The sequence below is a fragment of the Lepisma saccharinum genome, chromosome 15 (genome assembly GCF_977018435.1).
Source record: "Lepisma saccharinum chromosome 15, izLepSacc3.1, whole genome shotgun sequence".
Classification (NCBI taxonomy): domain Eukaryota; kingdom Metazoa; phylum Arthropoda; class Insecta; order Zygentoma; family Lepismatidae; genus Lepisma; species Lepisma saccharinum.
Genome location: NC_139243.1, coordinates 55,888,996 through 55,909,518, shown reverse-complemented (window position 1 = coordinate 55,909,518; position 20,523 = coordinate 55,888,996). Strand labels below are relative to the sequence as shown.

At 37.4% G+C, this 20,523-nt stretch overlaps 2 protein-coding genes across 2 annotated transcripts in view; one reads left to right on the top strand and one right to left on the bottom strand.

Moving 5' to 3' along the window:
- The window catches only part of LOC145999711 (putative peptidoglycan muropeptide transporter SLC46), a 292,794-nt gene that overhangs the window by 34,095 nt on the left and 238,176 nt on the right, over positions 1-20,523 (top strand). The gene's annotated exons all lie outside the window — the stretch shown is intronic.
- Positions 12,185-15,294, bottom strand: LOC145999722 (uncharacterized). The gene is made up of 2 exons (XM_083137003.1): positions 15,161-15,294; positions 12,185-13,064 (listed from the first exon to the last, which is right to left on the bottom strand). The coding sequence occupies exons 1-2, from the start codon at positions 15,292-15,294 to the stop codon at positions 12,185-12,187; spliced, it is 1,014 nt and encodes a 337-aa protein (XP_082993129.1).

The window sequence follows — 20,523 nt, the reverse complement described above, 5'->3', positions numbered from 1 at the left end:
ATCCCACCAGATCGTATATCGGATAATTTTAATAGCCGAATGATCAGTACAACTGAGTTCACTACATCCAGAGTTGACTATAGATATAATGTCTCTTTTTTGAAAGAAGGTTTCAGCAGTGCGACTGAAAACATTTGCTTTTGCATAAAATACAAATCTTTCTGCCTTGCTAACCTTTATCGTTGGACATGTAAGGTTGAAACAACATGGTACTAAGGCAGGACAAGGCACTTGTACAACGCTAAAAGATAAGGTCAGAAATGTGTTAAAATGGAGCAATTTCTGTTATCACTTTTTCTAACGCTAGATGTCACTACAAGTACGTAAACATAACATTATAATTTTTGCCTATTACTAATAAAACATTCATGAATAGTTTATGACAGTATTAGGTACATATAGATTCTTTAATAAACGTTCAAAAGTTAAATAAAGTAAACTACATTTTGTAGTGAAACACGCTACTCAAAGCTAGCTCTATTGTTTCCAAATGACATTCCTGCGTCTTAAATTTAAATACCGAAAAATTAAAATCGTTTTTTCAAAGGTGATATTTCATCTATTTTTGTAGGGTACATCTAGCAACTGCCACTATTTGTACCTGATTAAAGACACATAACAAAGATTTCATAGGGCTGTATGTGTAAGTGGAACATGATCCACCTGTAGGTTGCCTGTGAAACCAGAGCTCTAGGCCAGCAGCACACCGGATCCAATCATGACCCCCTCATCCAACACAACCGTAAGACGAGTCAATTTGTTTGCGTACGTTCGAGTACTCGGAGTATAGATCCAACAAGACATTTGAAACACTGGTGTGGGAGCAGTGGCGCTAGTGTCGCTAAGCTAAGTTACGGGGAAGCCTGTAGTTCGTATATTTTCCGAGGTTTCAGAAAGCTTGGTGGATCTTTTCTAGGTCTAGAGTGCGCGTCAAATCTCCTGCATATGGCAATAGCCAAATAGCAGTGCAGAGGTGCCATATCGAAATCTCACACGGAAAAGAGACGGCGTGGTTGAGCGAAACGCCTTGTCACGGAACTAAGCCGAGCGTCAGGCTAAGTTTGCAGCAGGTTTCATGTATCAATCCGCGCGAGAACTGAGCTCAGAATCTTCCGTGCCAGTCTTTCCTCAACCCCCGAGCTGCTTACATCGCAGACACTGAGAAAATCCACAGTATTGCCAACCGCACAACACATCAAAACCCATATGCATGTCAAGCTGAATGTATTTTTGCTTCTCTTTGTCTCCTGAAACATAAAATTTTAAAAGTACTTTCTGCGCATAGCCTATATTATTTAATAAATGTGACATTACTTAATATAAGAGCGAAATACCTTCTAAACATGAGAGCATGTGTGTATATTTCGAGCACGCAAAACGAAATATAAACGGAGATAAAAGTAAACAACAATAGGCCCCTCTTGAATTTAATGACAAATTATTGTTTTTGATTTAGAAAGAAATACATTTATGAAAAACGTGGTTGCTTCGTCCGCAATACATCCGTCCCTGTAAGACACACACAATTCAAGTTATACCACCAAAAAAGCATGATTTGTTATTGGTGATATATACAATCAGGTGCATTGTCTGCTGCTATTACTCTGGTTTCAATTTATGAATCACTTCACTAAACCAGGATTCAAATATTGGTCTGTCCATTTCTTGCTGATAATCACCCTTTCTTTGCGCGGAACAGTAAATATGCGCCTTCAACAAATACTTCATTGCTGCCAGTGGGTGAAACAATAAGCCTCCCCCTTCCCCTCGTCGTCAGTTTCTTCAGCCCTGGCGGTGGTTTTGCACGGTGGTATCCTTCCATGTTTTATTCCCCCTTCCCCCACCCACCGAGTTGAAGGACGTCTCGTCCAAATAATAAACATGTTTCTTCTCACTGCAATATCTTTTAATACCGCGGAGATTCTTTTCTCGTCAAACAACAAACAATCGTTTCCTCTTGCTAAACTCAAACCGCAAATCATTCAAGACCCGTGATACAATTCGTGTGCACATTCACCTCACGCCCTGTTTTACTTTGATCTTGTTGCCGCAAGGAGGATTATGCATTTAAAACATCTTGCTTGACTTTGAAGAGCATTTCCCTTCGGATGAAGCCCAAAATAACATTCGGATAAAACAGCGCGCTGAACAGGAGATTCAGCCATTCTCGCCGCTCTACAATAAACATAGGGTTAAAATAGTGGGATGTGCAACACTGGTATCACCGATTCCACGCGTTCTGCAACGCATTCAGTCTCGCTCGACTCGCTCTAAAGTTTCAGTGTCTCTTCAACGCAATAGACATTGCAGTTAGCGAATCTGCGGTTCTAAGTTCGTCTGCACAGTGATTGCAACCAATTAAGTCAATACCTGCTAATGGATGTATTATTTTGTCTGTATATTACAAATTAAATAACTGTTTTCTTGCAAGTATACAGTTGTGTCGGAATAGAACACCGCACGTCTGTGATTCGCTGGTGCTGTTCAGCCGTTCAAGGAAAAATGCAGTAGATTTGACGCGCACTCTAGGTCTGTCTTTTATAATTTGGGGAGCGGGTAATGATGCATTATAAGTAGACCTCGGATTTTAGGCTTGTAACCTATTTTTTTTTCCTTTACAGGTATGTAAGAAATAGTAAATTATGTCAGCGTTCCGTTAAAAAAACGCACTAACTGATGAACTTTTATAGTGCCTAAAAAACCTATTTTGCTTGTTAGAACCTATTTTAGGTTTATGTGCCTAAATCAAGCCTTTTTAAAGGTTTTTATATATTTTTGAAGGTTTTAGAGGATTTTTGTCACACAGAGGCATTTGTTTTTTTGGTCACGAAAAATTTAAATGAGGAACGTGTTTGAAACGTACTGTCTGTAGATTTCCCTTCCTCCAAGTCCATGGTGATTTTTCAAAGCTCTAAACAAAGCGAAATGTGTGGTGTTACTGTTACCTGACCACAACAAAGTGCAAACTTCTGATCCGCATGGTCTTGCTCAATTTCGCGTCACTTCGGTGCTTTGTGGCATTCACACCTTGCAAACTAACATTTCAGCATTGAAAGTTTGCACCACTGACTATGCTTTTGTTGAAAGATTATTTCCAGCACTAAGATGATCCTCACAGACAAAATTGCGGAGTTTGACTGTGGATAACATGAAAAACGATTGTTGCCTAACTATACGGCAAGGATTGGATTTTAATAGCAAATTTCCAATGTTAAGTTCTGCCATCGCCGTAGGGTTAGGCAACACACATGACGTTATGCAAAATAGTGCGTATTTCAGGATATAGGTGTCCCATTTTCACAGTATTATTCTCGAATTTTGAACTAATTTAAGATCTTTTGAACCTACTTCAGGATTTTTCGAGCCTAACTTAAGATTTTTAGAACCTATTTTAGTGCATTTAGAACCTATTTTAGGAACCTAAAAGCACACTTTTTAGAACCTAAAAATCCGAGGTCTAATTATAAGTATGACAGTTTACAGCAGAATGGATGTATCAACATCCATGTATAATTGATATTATCATTTTGTATGTTGTGAATTAATTGGTTCGAAAAAGCGATATTAACAATTTAATGTAATATTCAATGACTTCATTTAATTGCTGGCTTCAAGTTGTACCTGTTTCCGGTCTTGATTAGATGTCTGTGCCTGAAGTAATTGGATTGGCGCATCTGCAGATCGTCCTGACCAAACTGCTCCACGCGAGATCAAATTCCACGGACCTTCGTTCTTTTGTCGCAAACCGTTCACAAGGTGACTCGAGTCAAATGTTTCGTCCGGTGTCCTTCCCTGAGACGGTTTGCGATGGATCGCTTCGTGTCGTGTTGAATCCGTTGTGCGCCTTAAGGGCGCGTATTTCGTCATTTCTTGTTTTTGTTTTCTACTTGCCCATTCCACGTGAAAGGCTTGCACTCAGAGGCCAGCATAGTCTGCCTTTTACCTACCCGCTGCCCGCTTGCACGCGAGGACAGGTATACCTGCTCGCCTGCCCGCGGCAACGAGTCGACTTGCGTCTTTACCCGGGTTCTTGGTCTTCAAGGCGCTCTGCGCTTACAAGGTAACTGGACATTCAACAAGACCCGGGCGCCTGCAAAACCTGCTGGAAGGAAACAGCCCTCCGGCAGCGTGTCGCTCCAGGTGTTTCATCACCACGTGGACAGCTTCAGCCAGTGTTGCCTACTTACGTAGCTCCTAAATCCTACGAAGTCCTAGGAGGAGCTCTCTCCTCCAAGGAGAATTTATATACTTAGCGATTTCAGTTCAGCGTAAGCAGTTTTTATTTTATTGCCAGGAAATGCACACAATATTACAGCTTCATTTATCTAAATGAATGATCGAGCAAACAAAAATCTCCTCTCTGAAAACTAATTGTTTTTCATTGCATGGTGCCTTAACCAGGCACGCAGTGGCGCAACCAGAGGGGGGCAGGGGGCATTGCTCACAACCTTAGACGGAAATTAAGTCTAGCGGAGGGGCCAGGGTGTGGGTCAAACATTAAAGTACAAGAAAAAACAGGCTAGCAGAATTTAAGAGTAGCAGGGCTAAAGGGTACTCAAGATGGAATTAATTTTCATATTTTTCTTGCATTTTCCTTCCAGACGGCCAAGCGCACCTGCAGAGGGGGAATGGAGGGGTAATTGCAACCCCTTGATTTAAAATTTTATGAAATAGAAATATATTATAAAATGTTATACAGTCTCATCAAGTTCAATGCCGTAGCAAGGGGGTAGGGGGAGTCGGCCCTGGGCGCCGAACGATCTAAGTGAGAAAAGTTTTAAAACAGAGAATGCCATGGCGGCCCGTGATATTATTTGCTATTAATGTTGGTTTGTTACGAGTTGGATGAATTGATTATGTAATGTATTTATATAATATATATGCTTTAATGAAATTTTGAATATGTACACAATTTAGTGTTAGCATATGTATTTCTTATTTTACGTCCCTCCATGTGAAAAGAAAATATTGTAGATGGAAATTTTACATGCCATATGTCTGTACATTCGGAATGCATTTATCATGCACTTTCTTTCTTTCAAAAACAGTTTGTGTGCTTGTTTTCCATTATTAGCTAATGTGAAATTGACGTGCTGAAAAAAAATATTTCTAATCCTCTGTTTCAACACAAATGCGTGAGAACCGACTTCCACCCCCTTTTTGCATGATTTATGAGGATAATAATGCCTTTCATGCTACTTTTATTACTATTATTGTGATTGTTGTTGTTGGCACGTTTATCCAAGTACTTGCCCCCCCCCCCAAAAACGGGGGTAACGGCAATGCCCCTGGCTCCTGGCTGGCTACGGCCCTGGTGTTCGCAGTAGAACAGTGTGTTGTTTGACTCGCGACCTTAGCGTCGAACGTGAAATGTTTCAGTCCTGCCCTATATCACTATATATACGTATATTGGTTGTTTACGACATGTACTTATGGATCCTGTGCCACGGAAAACCTATTTCAATCTCTGTGTGTAGGGGGCAGTGACGTGCGGTGACGTCGACACTTGGGGTAGCAATGAGTGGCGTGCCCAACGGGTCATAACCCCCCACCCTTTTAGGGCCCAGTATTCCTAAAAGAAGAACATCAAATACAGGAAAAATTGCAAAGTTAGGAATGACTACTAAAAATTGTACACATAACTTCCACCCACTTTCGAAAATAAAAAACGATTTGATTTGACTACTGAGCCAGAGATGCCGGGTTGAATCTCGGCTTGGCAATGGGTGATCTTTGTGTGTCCCTTGCCCTTCATCAATTTTATCATATCGTCTTCGCGATTATCCAAATATGGCGGAAAGCGAAGTAAAATAAACCAAATTAAACAATCAATCAATGAATGATTTTATTTGATTCGCTTTTTTATACATTTGGTTAATCGCGAAGATGATACGACAAAATTAATGAAGGGACAAACACAAAGAACACCCATGTCCAGGTAGGGGTTCGAACCAGGAACTCCTGATGTCGTAGCGCGCTGTGGTAACCGCTCCCCCACGGTTGGTTGATTTGATGGTTGATTTGACGTTTTAAGTCCACTTTATACACAGAAAGGCTAATCGGGACTAGACCTATAGTTTAATGTGGGATCCGAACCACTATATACTTCCATCGGGTACAGATCCGGGACCACTTCCAGTCCCCCACGGAGGTCGGCCGACAACAAACATCTGAGGAAGGCGCTAACCATTCGGATACGTGGGTATCGGTAAAGCAAACTGCATTTCTCCTGAGTAGTAATTTCCAATTGAATTTTTGAAATACCATCTTTATATATGATTAACGTTTTTTTTTTTCAAAAATTTTGCATTGCTTGATTTCCATAATTTCCCCATCACACGATCTCGTTACTGAAGGATCCGGGCTCGAACCCTGGCCTTTGCATGAGTGTTTATTTGCAACCACTCTTCACCCGTTTAATTTAATGAACGTTCATCGTCATGGCAGAAATTAGGTAAAGCGATGGATGAGAGAAGAAAATACAAATCATTTCTTCCCAGTGCATCTGCAGGGCACTGTGAAATCAGGAGCCTAGAATTCTCTGTTTATGATTGTATCTCACGACTTCCCAAGCTCTTAGCCACTTATTCCGATTAAATCTATACAGCTAGAAAAAGCGATGGGTAACAAAACACAACTTTAAACAAACCTTTTTTCTACTTTCTTCAATGATATTCATTTGGCTTTTTGAGTTCTGGGATACATTTTTCATTTCTAATTTTCTCATTATTCACTGCAGGCAGAGTATAACACATAAGAACAAGAATGCACGCTCGTCACGAATCCCGGCGTGAATTGTTCTTTGTCAGGTCCCTTCATCAATTTCATCATATCATCACTCATCCTCATTTTTGCGATAACCAAATGTGGCAGAAAAGCGAAGTAAAATAAACCAAACTAACAACAACAATTAGAACGCGCGTTTTCTTGCCCAAATAAGTACATCCGTATTTATGACTGTTTAGCTTGCCCATTTTTTTTATTGGAGGCGAAATTATTAGTATATTTAAATAAAACACTACTAAAACGAGAGCGAGAGAGAGAGTGAGCAAATATTTGTTATTTAATCATTATATATTCCATATTTGAAAAAAAAGAAAAGAAACCATAAAATTTTTGTCTGCACATAAGACGTTCCAATCAGGGAGTCGTAACGTACCCAATTTGCGTTACACGGTACGTTCCATTTTGTAGGAGGAAGAGTATGGTTCAGCTGCTGGTACCCATGGAACGTAACGAAATGCAATATGTTACAGACTGACGTTACAGAGAACGTAACAAAATGTATTATGGTAGATATTAACGTTATAAAGGAACGGAACGAAATGAGCACATTGGAACATAACGTAATATGCAATATGGTATATACTACCGTTACAAGGATACAAGGAACGTAGTAACGAAATGCATTGTGGTATATACTAGCGTTACAAAAAAACGTAACGAAATGCAACATGGTAGTAAATAACGGTACATAGGAACGTAATGAATGCAATCCTCCGTAACGGAACGAAGTGAAAGGCAATATGGTTAATTAACGTTACATAGGAATGTAACAAAATGTAAACCACTGTAGCGGAACGGAACAAAATGCAGTTGGGTACATACCATCTGCATAAGGAACGTAAATAAATTCAGTATGGTAGATGTTAACGTTACAAGGAAAGAACAATTCACAAATGTTTGCTAGTAACGTTATAGGTGCGTGACAAATATAATCTATTAAACATCAAGGAAGAAAAAGGAATAGCCCAAATCTCTTGCCATTCATTGGAACATTGCGAAAAATAACTCAGTATATTGTGTGGGATTAATGTTTCGTTAAAAATATGGTTGTTTGTAAATTAATGAATTTCCACCAGGGTTGTTAAAGGATCAGGAATTTTAAATCAATTCAATTCAGGTTCAGCAGGGAATATTAGCAAGCATAAATGGATCTGGACCGTAAAGAGCCTTTTTATGTTTAAGGTATTTAAATAAGTTCCAGGAACCTTTTTTCTGGATCAATTGAAATACGGCACAGGGTCCTTCGTTCCGGATCAATTTAAAGACGGTCTAAGTTCCATATTTGAAATGAAACAATACGCAACTTGGACCGAATTTACACTGTGATAGAACAGGTTCCGGTATTGTTGCGGAACCCAATAGAACCCATTAGTTGATGGGTTCGTGGACGTTTAAAAACCCTGATTTGAAAATTACATTTTTGGCTCGAAATTGAATAAACCTTCCATGTAGTGTAGAAATGAGTAGCCATAGGCGTGCGCACGAAGTCCAAAGGGGGGGTTAATGCCCCGCCCTAATCATGGACGTCTGCAGATATTTTCGACGGAGGGAGAAGCGAGGTATTTTTCCATGGGGCATATTACCCCGATAATAGTGTTGCCCCCTCAAGAAACACCACTTGAATTCGAAATTATCGCATTCCTGCATACCCATTATAATAATTAATGTAAATTACTATGACTGGAATCAAATTATACGTGTGAAATATATACTTTTAGCTGACATTCGTTTTCTAAAGGAGAGAGGTGGCCATCCGCACCCCCCTTTCAGATTTCCATGCCCCTATATTATTATACTTTAATCCAGAAATTTAGGGGAGAGGAATTTTATCGCCGGTTATTAAACTATATTATGCTCTTGAAGAAAATGAAGTATTTTTAAGCCAATGAAAGTTCACAAAACAACTACGGCTAAAGAAGGTGCAGTGGCGCAACCACAGGGGGGGGGGAGATTGGGCCTCAACCTTGGACGGAAATCAATTCTAAGGGGTAAGGTTGCAAACATTGAACTATGGAAAGAAAGGTTGCAGAATCTAAGAGTTGCAGGACAAAACGATACTAAAGACGGATTTAGTTTTCACGTCTTTCGTGCATTATTTCTTCCAGACGGTCAAGAGCATCTGCAAGGAGGCACAGAAGGGCAATTGCCCCCTTTCGATTTATATCTTTATACAAATGTAAATAAAGTTATATAAAATTGTCTAGCTCGTTTCGCTCGCAATATCTGCTTTTCTTACAGTCTTGTCAATTTCAAACCCTTAGCTATAGTGGAACCATGAGCAAAACAACCTGCGCAGACCCACGACTCCTGTACACCATACTCCCGCTTGTAGGGGAGGGGGAGAGTGGACCATGCTTCCTTATGGCCCGAGGTGGAGGGAAGAAGGGAAAGCTGCGCGGGGACTTTTCGTCTCAAGGTTTTTTTCCTTGTGGTCGATGTATAGGGGACGGCGGCAGTCAGCCCTGGACGCCGAACGATGTAAATAGAAAAAAAAATGTAAAAGAGAATGTCATGGGCCTCCATGATTTTTTTGCGCCATATTAAATCAATATTGTTTTCAGTTTGCAAAAATTTGGATCTAAAAGTTTTCTTGATCGCTTCGCTAGCAATTTATTTTCTGTAATGCATTGTAAATTACCAGAGGGAGAAGTAACAAGAAGTAAGTACGTCAGACTATTACAAACAGTTGAGTCTTAAATGTATGAACAATTGTTTGGGGGAGAAGAAGCGCACACATTTCAGAGGCATATTTTTTGTTGTTTGTTGTGGGGGCGAATGAATTCATTATGTAATGTATTAATATAGGCTATATAAATTGTGTACGTATAATAATAGTGCCATTATTACTACTATTATTAATAGTTTATCCAAGTACTCCCCCCGCAGACAAGAATTTGTGGTTACTCCTCTGAGGGGGTGCATCATTTTCTATGTAATTGAAAACTATCGCGCTTCGTTCTCTGGCAAATTTCTTAAAAATAAAAGTAAGGACATTTTGAACAGGACACTTAATAACATAATGGCGATGTCTTCCATTCCTAACTCCCAGGTGTGGGCAGACGTTGTAACATGCACTTTTAGTGACCATTGATTTCTACCATAAATTGCTACTACTAGATAGTGAACATAGAAGTGCATGTTTGGACACACGCCAGAGATTGTGCTTATGGCAATGGTCATCGTTAGTGCTCGAAAGTTGATGTGTGTGTGTGTTCAGTAGACTTTCAGCTATGCAATTGCGGGCGCGCACTTATGTGTGTGTAACAAATTTACTTTGTTTTTATATAGTCTTGTGCAACGTACGCATACTGTACTTTAGCGAGGACAAGAATTTACATGACCCCAACTCAGCCATGCAAAAATTAAACTTTGATAGTTATTGGAGCCCATTTTAATATTACAATTGTGGGTTCAGTATTTTTGAGGTATCGATAAGACATGTGGAACGACTGATTCTAACAAAATGAGTCAAGTTCAAAAGATATGTGGATGCTATTTGTCATCTCCATTTACATTCCATGCTGTTACACGGGATGATTTGGTAGTAGAGTGATTGACTATTCGGTTTCCATTCTTCAAAAACTCATTGTCCAGAACATTAGAAAGTAACATGCTGATTTGGATACACACACAGGCAGACACGTGCGTCCATCAAGGTAATTAATGTACATTAATTTGCATTTGCGTGCGTCTTTTGATAATTTATCAGATGCCATGCAATAATTACTTAGACAAGATAATGACAATGATGTTGCCATTTTTTGATATTTTATTAAGAGAATTTTATAACAAGAGAACTAAACTTAACCTTAGGAAGTAGCGTGTTTGAAAAACAAGAATTGATTTTAGGTTACATATTAGGAGGCTAACAGTAACGTCTGTTATTGAGTGGTGTTCCTGAGTAATTTGCTCTAAATGGTACATTTTGAGGTACATTCTAAAATGGCTGTCAAATTTATCATAAAAAATCTAAAAATTTACACTAATCTCTCACAAAGAAATAGATATCATGGGAATTAATACAATAAAAAAAAATTAGGATTTGTTCACCAACCAAGGAATAACAATATTTGCCATATATTCAACTCCCTACAACATCGAAGCTCAATTTTTTTTTAAAAAATGTAAATATACATATATTTAAAGTATGCATTCGTACTGTATAAGCATAAGAATAGAACGGAGGTTCTGAAAAGTATATATTGAAACAGTTTTTAAAATTTTGTTGAATATCTTTATTATTCTCTTAATCATTCCAAGGTAAATTCTAAAACAAGGAAAAAAAAGACCTTATTACTTAAAAAACTAGAGAAATTTTGTATCTTTCAAAACAAAGCAAATACACTGTCATTTCCTTCAGGTGTCAATTTAAAACTAAACAGAATTCCACAAATTTGACATGAATAAAAATATATTTCATACTCTTGTATAACATCAGTATATCTGTGCAATTTTGTGAACAGGTAAGACAGCTACTCAAAACTAAATGTATTAATTACTAGGAAACATTAAACAAGTACGAGCAAAATTGTTCTTTAAATTACTTCTTATGGAACCTCTGAAAAGATTTTCTTTGGTTACAGCTACTTATGTATAATGAACTATAAGATCACAAAAAAAATCAAGTAATTATATACATTATTAATCTAGACAGTAATATTCCCCACATTTTCAACATGTTGTACAAGATCTTTCTGTGGTGTATCATTGGATTCCACAAAGTTTGCTACAATGTTTGTAGTCAATTCTGTGCTGCTATTTCTGAGATTGCTTTTTAATGAAGATTTAGTTAGATTTTTTTTCATGAAAATATAATTATTTCTAATAACAAGTATGTCATCAATAATTTCGGTTGCCATATTACACCTGAGTGGGTTTAGTATGAATTTCAGAGATGAAAAGAGTCTCTCGACACTAACTTGTGTTGCAGGAGTAGAGAGAACAATACAAGCCAAAATGTACAATTCGGGACAACTTGATTTTCTAATTTCCCAGAAATTTAGAACATTTTCAGTCCTTTTCAGTCTTCGAGTTGAAACAAAGTAAGTGTCCAATAATGACGCAATATTAAACTTTGGTGCAGATATGGTATTCCGCCGCAATAAATCTTGTTTCTTTAAGTAGTTTGTGACATGGTCACTGTCATCATCTTCAGTGCTGGAATCTTCTTGTTTCTTTACCTCTCCACACACTGATTAGGATTTCATGTGTTCAAGTCTTAACCACAACTTCTGGAGATACACCTTCGCCACATGGATGTTTTCTTCACTTAAAACAGAAAAGTACCTGGGATCCATGTAAATAGAAGCAAGAAATCCTGGATACTCAAATAATGATGGAAGTCTCTCTTCGTTATTGACATATAATGCTTGTTTTTCTCGTTTGTCCATGCCCTCTACTATGTGGCGTGCAAGGTCTGTGTTGATTGTTGATGTTTTAAGGCGACCTCCAGCCATATCCCGTAGAAGTCGCCAAGTAGAAGCTGTTCTTCTTGCAGCCTCTTTGTGGCTACTTTGGCTGGTTCCAGTGACGTCAAAATAGCCTCAATGTATATCCAGTCTTCTTGCTTTATTTTAACTTGCTCTTGATAGTAATCCCCTATGAACTTTTTAAGTGTAAAAAGTGACTGGAGCATATCATTTGTGCTGTTCCATCTTGTCGGGACATCAAGGGATGGTACCGGCAGTGATTCTGCATTCAATTGACGCCGTGCTGTAGGCGATCGTAAGACACGGCATGCTGCTTGACATGTCACAATAATATCCTTAACTTCAGGAATGGAATTGAGAGCATCATTCACGACTAAATGAAGAGTATGCGACGCGCAACGAACGGATTGGAGACGATAATCTTTACTCGTCAATTCCATTTCAATATCTTCATCTTCGTAAGTGTCTTGAGAAATATTAGACATCTTTGTTTCTTGATCTTCCCCAATAAGTTTCCCGGCTTTAATCATGTTTGCTCCAGTGTCTGTAGTTAAACTATATATATTCTCCACGGGCACATTATACTTATCCAGAATGTTCAACAATTCGTAACGCAAATTGCTACCTGTTTGAGACACAAATAACTCTTGAACTGACAAAGTACGCAATTGGAGAGCCCCATTTACAACAAACTGGACGTTGACACCAAAGAATGATCGTCCATTTTTCGAAGTAGAATCAACTTTTAGATGTATCAATTTTCCCTCCATTTCGCCGCGTATTGTTTCTCTGATCTGCTGGGCCTGACTGAATAGCATGTTCCGTACACCTTCCTTGTTCACGATAAACCTGCAGAGAATAAAATTTGCTTTAATCCTTAATTGATAAGTTGTTTCTTGATTTTTGAAATTTTCAAGACATTTGTTTCAAACCCAAAATAGAATTAAAATTCTTAAAAATATTTTTCAAATAGTATGAATTAATTATATTATCAAGCTTTCATCAACTAGGCAAATGCTACAAATATGAGAAAGCAGAACACTTTTTTGGTGAAAGTGAAAAAGATTGTTATTTAAAACCATAATAGGTTAACCTCTATCAGTGTGTCTAGAAACTAACGCAGCTTGCATGCAATAAACAGTGTTATTTGATGCAATCAACGCTCTTTAGTAAAGTTTGAACTAATGAGGAAGTTATAACACCACCCTCCCTGGTCACAGCACTGGGCTTTGGCAATAGGTCTTTTTGCTTCATTCAGATATACCTAAGGCTGTGAAAAGGATATATGTGACACCTATATTTTTTTTATTTTCTAAAATATATTAACAATAGTATATAGGGGATATCTAAATAAGTTGTACTGCATGCTCAGTTCCATCCAGCACTGGAAAGCTACAGAATGTTAGCATAACCTGTCTCTAGGCATATGGAGTACAGTGAGTTTGTTTTGTCTCTGCGCAGAGTTAGCACGTGATATGGGACAGATGCCGGCATTTTCGTCCCGTAACGTCTAGCATGCAGACAATTATACAGTATTTATATTACATATTCCGACCTAACCTGTGTTATAAGAGTTTAAAACGAACGCACTGTATATGTAACAACTTTGTAAAATTGAGGAAAATTTGACATAATATTTGAAAACTTTATATTAATTAGTTTTGTTTGAGTGTACAAAAGTGTGTTAAATATCATTTGATGAAAAAATGTGTCTCATACATATCAGTCTTCAGAAAATTACTTTTCCAGACAGTTATACTTAGTTTACTTATTCAAAGAGTAACTGTTGCAGTTGAAATTACTCATGATTATGTCAGTGAGTAACTAGTTTTACAGTTATTTGAAAAACTAACTTAACGTAATTGCATTCCTTCTAAACATTGTAAGGATATACAGAACTCTCTACCTTCATTACATGAGGCTGGATCAATAAAATCAATGTATTTGAAGTAACCTGAAATGAATTTCTAAGGAATTCTAACTAAAGAAGGTAGCTGTAACCGTAGCAGAGTTTCATTTTTGCAATAGATGTAACTTTATGACGTTACTTTTACTATTCTTTAAGACAAATTTTTAACTTTAAAATTTGTAGCGTTGGGGGAAAAAGTTAAATTTGGCAACACTGTTTCAACTATGGGCTCCCGCGTAGCCAAATTATTAGTGATTTAACATTTGGCGCTAGCGGTCCAGGGTTAAATTCCTGGTGGGAGCCCTCCAAAATTTCAGTCCTGCCCAGCTACGCGAGGACAGTAGTTGAGCTAGTTAAGGAGTGGGTTCTGTCTTGAAAGCCAGAAATAGCTGCGATGGACTATGCGCGGACCAAGCGTCATCCTTTGAAAAATCAGCTTAGAGTTGTTGGCATTTGAATAATTAGTCTTGTTTGTATACGTCAAATTGATTTAAGGGCCTTTCTCTTAGAGGGGTAGTTTAGCTTCCAACTATTTCTTTTCTGGACGCTTTTGTTTCCTTTTTTTTTTTTCGGAATCTCCTACTAAGGCAAGAAAGCTGGGCTTCGTTCCATTTTGAATTTAGGACATCCACGCTTTGTTGCAATTCGTCATTTCTAGTTGCTCATTAAAACTTCAGTGTTTGGTTTAATCTTGATTGTTGTCATAATATTACAATGCGATGACATACCACAGACATAAAATCCAAAATAAAATTTCTTAAATATTTATTTTCTTGTAATTAATGATCATTGGGTGTGTTCAATTTTTCGCAATAAAATATCCAACAGAAAGTAACTGCAAAAGTAAGTTATTCTTTAAATTGAGTAGCTGCACCGAACCTACTTTTTGAACCAAGCAACTGACTCGAGTAACTTTCCGAACACTGATTAAGACTGTCCGTTACTAACAATGAAAATAATTTCATTCGTATACAATGTGAACATACTAAGGAATACATGTAAAGGACAATCTGACGACATTGATGAAAATACGCACCTGTCAGAAGCTGGCATCGCTTCCAAAAGAGGATTCACTATATCTTGAAATGCTTGGTCATTCATCAGTGAAAAAGGACGTCCGTGCTCCGAGATGAGTCGGATGCAAGACTGCCTGAGGATGTCTGCGGTCATCTTTACATTTAGGAGAATATTGGCTTTCGGATTACTAGAGATAGCATTTCTCATTTTCTTCTTCTGCAGAAATGACAGCTTATCTTGATGCCTTCGCTTGATATGTTTCTCTAGGTTACCACTATGATCTCCCTATAAAGAAAATAGTTTTATTGATACTGAAAGAATTAATATCAAAGTAAAATCTATGTGCGAGTTTGTGTATTCGTACAATATACCCATATACGTAAATATATGGAGACCACTAACTGTCATTATATAACAATATGCTTAATGTATGGAGATTAGTCACAAATTGGAATCCCAGCACTTTTTACGCCTGATTAAAATACTATAGAATACCCTACACATAGTGGACCTTCCCCAATATAAAATACGTCGAAATTCTTGAACATGGGGAAAGCTAGACTACAATGCGTGTGGAGAATTTACAGGACAACGAGCTGGAGGCAACTATAGAGGGGGGCGTGGTGATAAGTGACAGAACAAGACTAATTTGCGGTATAAGCTCGCCTAACTTCTAGATAAACTCTACAGGTTATAGGGAGAAAGTTGTGGTTATGGATTTTGAGATTTTGGGAAAAATTGAAAGTCAATGATTGGGATATGCATTTGAGTTGATTTAGTATATTTTACTTCGCTTTTCTGCCAATTTTGTCTAATTGCGAAGTTGGGGATGAGTGATATGATGAATGGGCACACTTTTGCTCTTTTTACTATAATAATAGAACAAGTAATTTGATTTTGAATTTTAAAAAAAGGATGCAAAGATTGCACCAATGCAAGAACAATGTGCGTAAAAACTTTGTTCAGTAAAGCCAATTTGTTCAGGCAAATTTGCTTTGAATTTTTAATGCTTAAGTAATGATAAGTAACTTTTGTCAATTCTAGGTAATTTTGAACATTTATAGTAGTTTTCTGAAGATTTTTTGTAGAGTTTGACATTTTATTAATTGAATATCTTTTACCCTTATTTTTCAAATTTTGTCATGTGATAATGTCCTCTTGCTGACTGAAGTAAACCTAGGACACACTGCTTTCAGTATCTTTCAGTTCTTTCAATGAGAGTATAGAGGAGCTTTTCCATGCTGATTTCGATGCATAAGTATTAATTACTAAGCAAATTATCCACCATCGCGTTTGTTCTGTTTTACCCAATGAGAGTTGCGAATTTGAACAAAGCGCCAGACAAGCAACTGAATCTCTACACAAGCATTTATTTCTCAAACACACGCACGATGCAAGAAAAAAAATTAACAAAAGTAATCTTTGTCAATTTCCCACACGATACTTGTGTATCGTACTGTACACGTCTTTACTAGCAGACAATCATTTTTATTTTAGAATCTCCGTCAAGTGTTTATTGATCATATTACTTCAGCTTTATTCTGAAAAGCCATTGCAACTTTTGTCTTCTGTAACAATACAACATAAAATTATTTTTTAAAAAAAATGATTTTAAATCTCACGTATTTGCCAATTCTGCATTAATCTCACTGCTGCTAACAGTGTGTATTACTCCATTTTCCGAACAAGTTGTAGTAAATTTAAACATTTTACACTTATCCATTAAATTTATCAAAAATTAACTCATCAACTGTTAAGGAATTAATAACAAATGATATATTTTTAAAATTTTATTTTTAGGTCATTAATTGCTTCGCCCTGTTATAAACGCTATTTCCTTGATATTAACCAATTACTGCAATTCAATCCTGGACATATTGGACACCCATTCAGAGGTGTGTGTTTTATAAACTACAACCCACGGAAATCTTTCCTGAACCTGATATTTTGTCTTTCCAGTAAAGTCACAATTTGATCTGAAATATTTTCATACGTTCAGTTTTGGCCCGCAACGCCATCAATAAAGCATTTGGTTTCTGACGAAATATAATGTATGTACCAAACGTAAAATTTAACTTACCACTCCATCAAATTGATCAATTTAGTCCAATTTTGCATATACGAATTAAAATAATAAATTTTACTAAACAATTCAAGTGATGGAATAAAGGTCCTACTTGGAATGTTAGAATGTAACCATCCTCCGCAATTTTATATGGATATACTAGCTAATGGATAGTAGGAATTTCCCACGATTGCTCTCTCCACGAAAACAGTCCAGTCAAAGTCTGAGCTTCCCCTTGTCTCCTCCACACCCCTGGTCCTACAGGGTTGCCACACATCTTAGCTGCTCAGTCGACACTTCGCGCGTTGTACAGTGGGATCCATGAGTATTACCGTGCAAATTGTCCATCACCATGTTAGTGCATTTTATTTGACCCAATAAGAGCTTCAAGAATTAAAAGAAAACTCAAAACAAGCTGTTGACAACTTCTGCACCAGTATACATAAAAATCCATCGCTTAAAACACATAGGATGTACGAGAAAAATAACGAAAATAGTCGGACAATTTGCCGAGCAATATTAGTGCATCGCACTGTACGTATGCGGTTGATTGCGTCAGCTGAAATTGTTGCTTATTGGTAGAAGAGGCATATATTTTTGGTAAATAATACAAAATTTCGGTACAATTTTCGGGTTCAAATGCGCTAAATAAAATAAAAATTCGTTGTTATAGCGGTGAAAAATCTGATCAAAAGTGGTGTATAAAATGACAAATTGAATATAATCCTAAATTTGATTAAAAAACTGCACTTATTACACAAAATAAGTATATCCCTTATAGTACATTCGTAGCATATCAGTTCTGTTGGAACGCTACGCATTTATGTAGTTACGAGAGTATTAAGTCTATTCTGTATAAAGGGGTCAATTTATGCTTCTCAAATATTTACAGCAGAATTAATCATTTCTCCGTGAATTACCTAACTCAGGATATTTCAAACTTCAGAAAGTATCGCATCGGTAAATAAACTAATTTTGTGTTTAGGAGTATTTCTTATTTTGCAGATCATTTCGTTACGAAACAGGGTAGGAAAATGCACCTCACCTTTCAGAAACATGAAAAATTAACATTACAGCATGTCATTTCACATTTCGTGTTTTCGTCAAAAACGAAATATGGATGTGTCTACTTACTGGCAAGACTAGGTGAGCGGCGTGACCTTGACTGAACTCTTTTCGTGACTTTAGATTTATAAATTAGCAGTTTGCACCTTTTCATTAAGTAGCCTCCTTCCTTTTTTGTCTTATTTCTACAGAGACTAGTTGAATATCTAGTAAAATGACGCGCTGTATTACAATTACTAATAGTATTACAAATTGTACACAAACATCAAAGAATGATATACATTAGACACGAGTTTTCTGAAAATTTCTTCTTTTTCAAACTTTATACAGACGAAAATCGTGAATGGTAGTGAGCTCGCCCTGTTGAATAGGATGGGATTTCTGAGTGGAATGTTCAATGCAGCATATTGATCAAGATACAACAACTGAATTACGGCGAAGTAGGTTAGAAACCCTGCGTGCTCAAGAGCAGCTTCGATAAGGCACCTGAATTGTCTAGAGCTGAACAAGGAAATGGGCGATCTTTATTTCCCAAGGCCATTCCGCAAAACTAATGCCACAAGAAGTTTCCTGTGTGGATTTGTGAGCATGAAATTGTAGGTTGATGATAGTACTACAAGACGTCAAGTGGATTTTTTCCGTTTCGTTATTTTATATCGCTTTGCTACCTATAGAGTTTGAATAACTAATTAATCATTTGATGAGCAGACAAACACAAAGTAGCCGATCCCGTGGCAAATTAATTAGCGTAATACAATGCGAAGTCTAAAGTCTGATTAGAACCTGGACTAGAAGATATTGTCTTTATACCACTTCCATCATCTATCGCATCCTTTATCATCGCGATTAACAGTGGTAGACGCGAAATAAAAATAGAACCTTTGCAAGGACGTCCGAAAGAGGGGCAAGGGGTGGACGACCCCCCTGGAAAATGAAAGTCAACCAAAAATTATATATATATATATATATATATATATATATATCACACATATAATGTCATTTCAGCTACAATAATATATGTTAATTATTGCATGAACATAACTTCAAATTAAAGTAATGTTTTTTTTTAAAAGACAACACTTATGGTGTAGGACATGCACCTTGTTTCCCCCCCTGGAAAAAACTACCTTGCTTGCCCTTCCCTGAAAAAAAATGCGGGCGTCCATGAACCATTGGTATCTACTTCGGAGTATAAAGCGTTGTTTCTTCAATGTATAGCGCGGAAGTAGACCGCAACAGCCTCTTATTTGACAGGAAATAGCAACACGAGAATAGGGATTCCTCGTATTTTAGATTTTCTCAAACTAATTTCAAGTATGTGGTGGAAATTCCTTCTATATAGTATGCAAATCGAGGTTTGCAGTTTGAATGGGCGTATTCCTTTTCTCGGTTTTTCCTGGAGACGATATTTTCAATTACTTTGAAGCATTTTGTACCATTTTTTATTTTTATAAGCAATTTCATTAATTATACATATGATAGAATGATCTAAACATGAAACTCATTGTCTCTTCCAATGATTAACAGTTTTCTTTGCCTTTCATTACGCTAGGCCTCTCAGTCGCTATCTTTGTTGTGAACCTAGATTAAGTGTGGGGCTTATCCTCTATGCTTTCATCATACAGCATGGCTGTGGGCTACATGCTTGACATCTTAACACAACTCCTTTCAAATATTTCTCGGGAAACGTATTTCACCTATCGTCCTACGGGAATCAGACGAACGTAACTACAAAAATGCGGTTTTCAGTTTTGTTAAAAAAAAAATCCTCTGAAGGGTATTTGAAGTAAATCGACATTTTTCCACTTCTAATTCTTATCTGTAAGACTGAGTCACGTTTAAGAGTCAGACTTTATGCACAGTAAGGCTAATCGGAACTGAACCTACAGTTTATAAAATTGGATCCGAACCACTGTGTGCCTCCACCGGGTATCGAACCCGGGACCCCTGGAATACAAGGCGACGACGCTACCACTGCGACATCGGGGAAGCCGACCTTCACTTCAAGTATCGCTATCACTTTTTAGTAGTCAAGGAGTATTGCATTCATTTCAATTTGGAGTAAGAGTTCAGCATTCACGTAAATCAGCAAACTTTGAGTTTTAGATACCATGTTCAATAACAACTTATATCGTCACGGCCAACAAAATAATGGCCATGAAAAAATTAGTATCAAGACACCATACTAAAATTGCTGCTTGAAGAACACCGTAAAGACTAAAGTCGTTGCCTGCTCCGTGACTGATCAGCTA